This window comes from Sinocyclocheilus rhinocerous, unplaced genomic scaffold (assembly GCF_001515625.1).
Source record: "Sinocyclocheilus rhinocerous isolate Xijiao unplaced genomic scaffold, SAMN03320098_v1.1 scaffold61, whole genome shotgun sequence".
NCBI classification, from domain to species: domain Eukaryota; kingdom Metazoa; phylum Chordata; class Actinopteri; order Cypriniformes; family Cyprinidae; genus Sinocyclocheilus; species Sinocyclocheilus rhinocerous.
Window position 1 is genome coordinate 2,981,106 of NW_015640445.1, and position 8,455 is coordinate 2,989,560.

The following is an 8,455-nucleotide window of genomic DNA, read 5'->3' on the forward strand; positions in this document are numbered from 1 at the left end:
TATTTGAGAATATATTCAGCTCTGAGACCATCAGATGAACTCCAGAACTGTAACTGACAAAGTTATGGGAGAAGACAACAAACAGAACCCCTGTGTAACAGAATCAACCAATAGAGATCTCATCTGTCATGTGCTATATCATTTAGCACAGTGGTCGCCAACCCGTCGATCGCGATCGACTGGTAGATCTTTATCACTGTCCCAGTAGATCCCGAAAAAAACAGTAAAATAAGTACAAAAATGCATTACATTTCTGGGGTTATATTAATGTATCACTGAAGGGAACTGTCTTGAGAAAAGTTTCGATGGCAATGGCATTTTCTTCTCCATATAAAGCGCAACTCTGCTTTGTTTACAACGGTAAACAAGGAAACGCTATAGTGCGGTCTGGGCCTAAAAAGGTTGGTGACCACTGCTTTAGCAGAACCTCTTTCAGCATGACGAAACACTTTACAGCACAGCTGATCGGGAACTCCTGATCATGTTGATTCTGCTGTATCAGATGTGATTCAGCACTTCAAAACTTTGGAAACTCATGTGATATATCACATGACTGAACATTTTGAACAGAGACTACTGTCAACCAACTGTTAAATGCAAGATAAATGTGGTTAGCCTTTTGTCTCACACCAATTCTGCTTCCTGTTTCACAGTCTCAGATTATACATTTTTTTCAGGATTCTTAGATGAATAGAAAGGTTAAAAGAACAGCCTTTATTTGAAATAGAAAACGTTTGTAACAAAAATGTTTTCCTGTCACTTTTGTTTAATTTAAATTGTAGAAGTAACCTAGCAAAAATAAAAACAAAGGAGATTCTTGATTTATCTTCTCACTGCAAAGTGAAATTGCATAAAAAGCATTTTATTCTCTTCCATTGCATTTATGGTAAATGGAAGTTCAAACATGCATGCTTGACACGTGAGAACCAGTGATGTTTGTTTTGTGCGTCAAATACACACGTTACAGCTTCAGTTATAACATTCATTACTGAAATTTCTGGCTTCAAATTTGGTGAAGCATATTACGGTTATCAACAACTTTTTTGAAAAAAGTTTTTCACTTTGTAGTTTTGGGAAGCATTATCTATGAAGTACTGTGCACTTGCATTATAGGCAGAGATGGATTATTTTTTATTATTTGGATTCTAAAAATCCGTCTTTGTGTTCATCTGAAGAAAAAGCACATTACTGTACTATACAATACAGTACAAAGTACTTACTGTACATGTGGGAGGCATGAGGGTGTAAAGGCTCGTTCACACCAAGGACGATAACGATATAGTTGTAAAAAACGTTCTTAATATTAAAGAATAGCAGAGTCCACACTACAGCTATAACGATAAAGGCACAGAGAAACAATATCGTTGGAATCACTTTCAGAAAAAAAATTTCCCCAGCTGATGAACATCAGTTATACTGATGGCAGGATAGCTTCTCAGTTTCAAACATCTGGGAGAGTATTTTCTTGGAAGGCGGAGTTTACTTCACAACAGGATTTCTCCCATTCATGGAGACTCCTATTGGTACGTCTTGGTCTAAGCCAGTAATATTTGATCCAAGGCAAGACTTATTCCAACTCCAGGAAACAGCTCTTTTGGGACATACGTTCCAGAGATGTCACACCATAATATATGTGGCATGCATAAACAAGTACGATGAGAACCATATATTTCATAAAAATAACTACATTGTGGAATAGTAAAATATTTCATTTTTTTCTGACAGGAATAAATGACAGTTCTGACCAAGGTAAAGGAAAATGAAAACCATGTGGACCAAAATAAAAAAAATTATTCACTCCACACACATATCAAAGTGACTTAGCACCTTAAAAACATACAAAAACACGCTGCCGACACAAGATGGCTGCTACTGGAGAGTTTTTAACAGATCCTCACAATGATATTTTTCTGTTATAGTCCTAATACTGTCATGTGCCTTTATGTTCTTCAGGACAAACAGCACATCAGATAAAAGTGCCCTGGGGAAAAGAAAAAAAAAAGTATTAGAACTATTATACAAAATAATAAATAATTTGACTCCTTTTCTTACAAATCCCATATTATTCTGAAACAATTTATTATACTTTTGAATCATTATTTAATAGCATAAACAGGGATTGAAATTAACTTTTTCACTCACCAGCCAATTTGGCTACTACATTTTTAAGTTACCGGCCATTCATAACTTCTACTTATTTAGAATGTTTTTTTTTTTTGTTGTTGGCGAAATAGCGCAGAAATAGCACGAAAAACAGCCAATATGGTGTCTATAACGTAAGTCTCTTGATATTAACTTATTGTTTATTGAACTGTTGTATAAAATCAATATCCTGCCCCCTTATCTTGAATTATGTGATCATTCTTAATGCATATTAATAGACTGAATCATGCAGTGAAAGAACCACTTTAAATGCGTAGGCGCACTAAAGACTGGGTTGGTCTAACCAGACTTCATCAGGTCGCGTATGCGTGCCTCTGTAGGTGTGTTTTGTTTGGTTTTTGCAATATACTAGATAATGTCATGATGTCTCATGAGTTCAGTAGGCCTATTTGCGCTAAACCTGCGCAGTTTTGGCTTGCATGAACTTCCCCAAGATATTAATGAGTGAACATAACTTACGAAAGGTAACCCGCCAAACTGGCTAGTGATTTGACAGCGTTACCCGCCACAGCTGATTTTTACCCGCATTTGGCGGGTGTTAATTTCAAACCCTGAGTGAAAGGACTGCTGTATAACTATACATTAGTCTGAGGTTCACTGTTGTACATTACCGAGTGCTGCTGGAGTCATTGTTGTCCTTAAATAAGGCATGAGCGGTCTGAAGAAGATGTTTGCTGAAGTTCTGCAGCTGAGGTAGTGACGATCCAGTGTTCACATCAACAAACCATGATTCTGGAAAACAACCTACAATCTTTTCAGAAGAATACAAGTTAGTTTTAAAATGAACTACCTTATTACCTTTGAACTACCTTTACAATAAACAACCTAAATAAAAAAATTTAAAAAACCATGAGATTAGATTGATATTGTAAGCACAGGCACCTCTTTGCATTTCTGGATGGTGTGTTTTGGATCAGATTCGTTAAGAACAGTTATCATCAAGTAACGGCTGAGAAGTTTCTCCAACATCAGCTCTTTGAGAATATGTTCAGGAATCAAACCATCCCATAATGCCATGTTACCAAGCAACTGAAAAACACAAAGATTTCATATAACAATCAGCATTCAAACTTAAGAAACATTTTACCCTAAACATTAGTTTGATTTCATGAACATACTGTATATTAATGTGCATTACCGTCAAAAAGTTTGGGTTCAGTAGGATTTTTGTTTTTGAAAGAACTCTTGCATATGGTTTTAAAGTCTTATGCCCACCAAGGCTGCATTTTTTCAAATCAAAAATACAGTACAAACAGCAATATTCTGAAATATTTTCACAATTTAAAATAGGTGTTTTTAAAGCTGAATTTTCAGCAGCATTCAATACTTGTAATTACTCTTTGCTGAATTAAAGTATTAATTTCTAAAAATAAAAAAATAAAAATAAAAAACTTGACCCCAAACTTTTGAAATATATAAAGAACAGCAAGGGCATGTTAACAGTCACAACATGACCAGAAGTGAAATGTCAAACCTTCACTGCTGACCAAAACTGTTTGTTCTGAAACTGGAACTGTGGGGACCGTTTATCCTCTAAAAACCTTAGCAAAAAGCACAATGTCTTGATTACCTCATTACAACAACTTGACAATCACACACAAACATCTGAATACAATAATTATCGAGCAAAGCACACAAAGAGTTTTTAAAATGTTAGTCAGCTTACTTTTTTGGGTACAGCGGGACAAAGATGTCATTGTCTACTGCACTCCTTAACCTCTGAATAACTGCTTCTACAAAAGCCTGCAGGAAGAAATCACAAGCTGATTATATTTACTGACATTACATCCATGAATTTACAAGTTTTAATACATCATAAGACAATACCTTGACAGGTTTGCTTTGTTCACCATCAAATACAGAGTAATCATCCTGTATTCTCTTACACAGTGTCGTGAGGGTTTGAGACGGCTGCGCAGACAGAGGGTCCCACACCAGCTCCACGAAACCTGCCAAAAACAAGCTACATATTAATAAGGTAATTAGTTCTGGATTTCATTCTGCACTTCTAAACGAATGCTGCAATGACAGCAATCAGACAGCCAGAACAAGACATTCTGATATGCTTAATAGTACATTAAAACCAAAAGCGTGATATTAAATGATTCTCTGAAACATTCTGTTCCCAAATTCAATGTAAAATGCAGCAGGCTGATGGATGTTATAAAGCTGTTAATGCAATTATGTGCAAATGCCATAGTCACCTTGAACTTTAGAGAGGATTGTCTTCTCGATTATGGTAGGCAGCGTCGTCTTATCCATGTTCTCTGATTCCTCATAACCCTGACCGTGACAGAACCTCTCAACAGCAGAATACCACGGCAATGTCTCAAAGTCTTCATCTGCCTACAGGAAAAAATATACAGTGAAATGCATGTGTATATATATAGTAGCAATCATTAAAGGGATAATTCACCCAAAAATTACTAACCCTCATGTCGTTCCAAACACGCAAGATGTTCGTTCATCTTCGGAAAACAAATTAAGATATTTCTGATGAAACCCAAGAGCTTTCTGAGCCGCATAGACAGTAAGGGAACCACTGATGTTTTAACGATGTCCTTGCTACCTTTCTGGGCATTGAACATGGTAGTTCCGTTGCTGTCTATGGAGGGTCAGAAAGCTCTCAGATTTCATCAAAATCATCTTCATTTGTGTTCCAAAGATGAATAAAGGTCTTACAGGTTTGGAATGACATGAGGGTGAGTACTTATAGTATGAATACAATATTTACTTAAATATCATTATTAATTGATTAATTGGTTATTATTAATACCGGTATATTGTGACACTGCTTTTAGTGTTAGCAATGCACAGTGCTGCAATTTTAATAATCTGTCAGACGTATAACAAATTGTTGAATAAACACCCTCAAATGTGTAATGCAGTTGAAGAAATATGGTTTATAAAAAAAAACTACCAATACATAAAAATACCCAGTAGACCTGTGATATGTGATGTGCTTAAGCTGTACAGATGTAATATTTATAACATTAAGCATATTTATTAATCACAATGTTTTAATAATTTATACTGATCCACAGATTTTGATGGAAATCTGAAAAAGCTAAAACTCTAAAACAAGGAGTTTTAGATCCAAACACAGATCTGATAGAACAGCAAAATTGCCATGAATCTTTTCAGAATTCCCAGTAATGAATTCTGATACAATACACTGTAGACAAGCCATAGATCACCTGAAGAGGATTCCAGCCAATAAGCTGGTGTCGGATCAGGGGTGCCAGGAGTTTTGGGAGGCATAGGCCAATGTAGGCATTACTGTAAGAGCCCTGAAAGGAGACACGCCACTCATCAAATCTAGAGAGGATTTTCTTCACATCCCAGAAGTCTGTTTGAACATCTGCAAACACTTCCTGTGCCTTTTTCAGTAGATCATCTGAAATTTAATCCAAGTTGTAGATGCAAGTATGGACGTGGTCTTTTTATTTTAAAAGTATTTCTAGACTCTTGACGACACTGTTTAAAAATAATCTTATTTGTGCTTCCATGAAGCCTCTCACACCTCTTTTACTTTGTAGCTCTGCCTGCTGCTCAGCCGTAGGTTCCCAGTCACACGGCACACACCCAATGTCTTCTTCAGACAAGCTAGGACATGAAAACACATAGGGAATTGAACAACTGATGATAAATTATTTTGACAGCTGTAATTTACAGATTATGAGCATCTCAGAAAGCCTCCAAAGGCTGTAATCTATAGAGTTTCAAAATGTCAGGCTTAGCGTATGCAGTATTTACAGCAATAACAGTCAGTAATGGTGAAAGTGCAAATATAGTAATCCATCTCACCTCTGCCAAGTTGGGTTAGAGCCTCCGGTTGTGTCACCATTGCCGTGTGAATCAGTGTTATCTATGAGACAGCCACAATACACAATATTATATGAATGAATGTGCATTTAGTCCTGTGATAGATGGAAGATATGACCATTATAATCACATGAGTGGGCATAAGATGTGAAGTGTCCTCTACAAAATATTACATAATACAAGGCAGTAGTCAGTTGTAATCTTACAGGTTAACTTCTGAATCCGTGAAGACTCCTCCTGTAGTGCTTCTCTTCTTTGACTCATCAGCGCCTCTGCCTGGTCAATATAGAGACTGTGCATGTCCAGCTCAACAGAGTTTATTAAAGCCATCTGAAAAATAAAGCATACCGCCAATACTTTATAAACTGTATATGGTTATATTAAATTACGTACATGGTTAATTTAGCAAAGATTAACCTTCTCAGACAGGCATTCCAGTAGGTTCCGTGAGAATACATTCATGGTACGGTAGAACCGCAGCTGCTCATCTGCAGCATGGTTTTCAAGGCTCTCCAATGAGCTCTTGGCCATTTCCATATCCAGTTGCATCCTCCTTAGCTCCGCCTCCCGTGCCCTGTGCACCTCCCTTAGCGAATCAGGCTCCCTGATGCCCGCATTTTAAATACAGTATAATTACCCAACGATATAACTGCGAGAGAGAGTATTGAAATATATATTTTCCCTGTGTTTCCTTCATGCTGTGTGAGCTACTGAAATGAGCCGCACTGTGAAACAGCCAATCAGAGCAGAGCTCAACATTATTATTCATGACCCTTCCAAATAATGTAAAAACAGGCCATTTCATTCTAGGGACAAATCCTAGGGTTGTAAATGGACATGTAAAACCGTTTCTGGAGATTTTTTGCCCTTACCTAAGCCACATACCTTCTATGTAGATATCAGAGAACAATTTAAAATATAGTATCAATGCATTCTATGGCACCTTTAAAGCTACAAAAGTTATTGATGTCTTCTTTTTGCTTTTGCTTTTTGATTTACAGACATCACAGCAGCTGGGTTATTAGGTTATTTGGCTGCTATGACTTTAAGAGCTGCCACTGCTGAACGTGACAGATCTGATGCAATTCTTGTCAAGAAAAAAAAAAAGAGACAGAAGCAGCAGTTGTGAGTGGGGTGGCCAACCCAAGCCCTGCCCATGCATTAACTGTGTTAAATATTTTTAATGCCGTTAAATTGGATAAATTAATCACCTGCGTTAATGCACTAATTTTGACAGCACTAATATATACATATCAATATACACAGTGACAGTACACACACATATTATGTAAAATAATATGATCAGTCGAATGCATCCTTGTTCAGCAAAGGTAATTTTTTTTTTTTTTAAAGGTATAATAATAAATAATATATAAACGAAGTAATAACATGATATAGGTAAAACCCCCAATCTTTTGAACAGTAGTTTATATTTATAGTTTAGGCTATATAAGTATTAAACCAATGCATTTCTGCAGCTTACTTTGCAACGATTCTCTTCTTAATGACATCAATGCTGACTGGTGGAAGTGTTTCGGGGATGTCCATTTTCTTCTGTCGGGCTGGTCTAGGAGCCTGCCATTCCTTCTGAGAATACAAGGAAAGGTCCTTGAAACACTATGGAAGCAGTGTGTAATAAAAAGCAAGTTAAAGTTATGTTATTTACAATCCAAAATGGCTCAAGGACATTAACTGAGGTATCATGTCACAGTGGAGAGTCTCACTTGGTGTCTTTTGACTCCTTTTCCAATTTGCTGTTCTTCCCATATCTGCTGGTCTTCCTCCTGCTGGCTGTCAGAAAAACTCTCATCACTATCACTCCCTACAGAAAACAAACACAGAACATACAGAACATGTCATCTATCTCGAGATCTACTTCAGTGTTTTAATATACACAAGTACTGTAGCAGCACATGTTTCTTACCCATCTTCTCAGCCATTCGCTCTCTCAGAGTCTTGGGTTTGGGTGCAAACTCGATTCTGCGCTCATGATCGTCCAGCTCATTGTCACTGTCTTGTTCTCCATTGCTCGGATCTTCTTCCTGTAGGCTTCCAGGAGTTCGGGGTGAATCCAGTGAAATGTAATCTTGCTGGGCTCTGGCTTGTCTCCTTTTCTCTTTGGCAGCATGAATCTTTTTCGCATCAGGAACGACAACTGCAGCATTTAACAAATAATGACATTAACAACCAGACTTAAGTGTTAGTGAGTAAATAATGACAAATTACATACTTGAGTGAACTATTGCTTAAAGGGTTAGTTCACCCAAAAATGAAAATTCTGTCATTAATTAATCACCCTCATGTCGTTCTAAACCTGTAAGACCTCCGTTCATCTTCGGAACACAAATTAAGATATTTTTGATGAATTCTAACAGCTCTCTGACCCTCCCATAGACAGCAATGTAAGTAACACGATCAAGGTCAAGAAACGTAGCAAGGAGATCGGTAAAATAATCCATGTGACATC

General features: G+C 37.0%; 1 protein-coding gene across 1 annotated transcript in view; it reads right to left on the reverse strand.

The window, feature by feature from the left end:
• Positions 1-1,042: 1,042 nt before the first annotated feature.
• LOC107752791 (GC-rich sequence DNA-binding factor 2-like) overlaps positions 1,043-8,455 on the reverse strand; it is an 8,749-nt gene continuing 1,336 nt past the window's right edge. The window contains exons 4-18 of the mRNA XM_016568856.1: positions 7,913-8,143; positions 7,713-7,810; positions 7,472-7,575; positions 6,406-6,592; positions 6,195-6,318; positions 5,971-6,031; positions 5,687-5,769; positions 5,361-5,560; positions 4,368-4,509; positions 3,991-4,112; positions 3,830-3,906; positions 3,638-3,704; positions 3,046-3,192; positions 2,775-2,914; positions 1,043-1,981 (exon numbers count right to left, since the gene is read on the reverse strand). Coding sequence (XP_016424342.1) covers positions 1,870-1,981; positions 2,775-2,914; positions 3,046-3,192; positions 3,638-3,704; positions 3,830-3,906; positions 3,991-4,112; positions 4,368-4,509; positions 5,361-5,560; positions 5,687-5,769; positions 5,971-6,031; positions 6,195-6,318; positions 6,406-6,592; positions 7,472-7,575; positions 7,713-7,810; positions 7,913-8,143 — 1,895 coding nt within the window. The 3' untranslated portion in view covers positions 1,043-1,869. The remainder of the gene's footprint in view (positions 1,982-2,774; positions 2,915-3,045; positions 3,193-3,637; positions 3,705-3,829; positions 3,907-3,990; positions 4,113-4,367; positions 4,510-5,360; positions 5,561-5,686; positions 5,770-5,970; positions 6,032-6,194; positions 6,319-6,405; positions 6,593-7,471; positions 7,576-7,712; positions 7,811-7,912; positions 8,144-8,455) is intronic.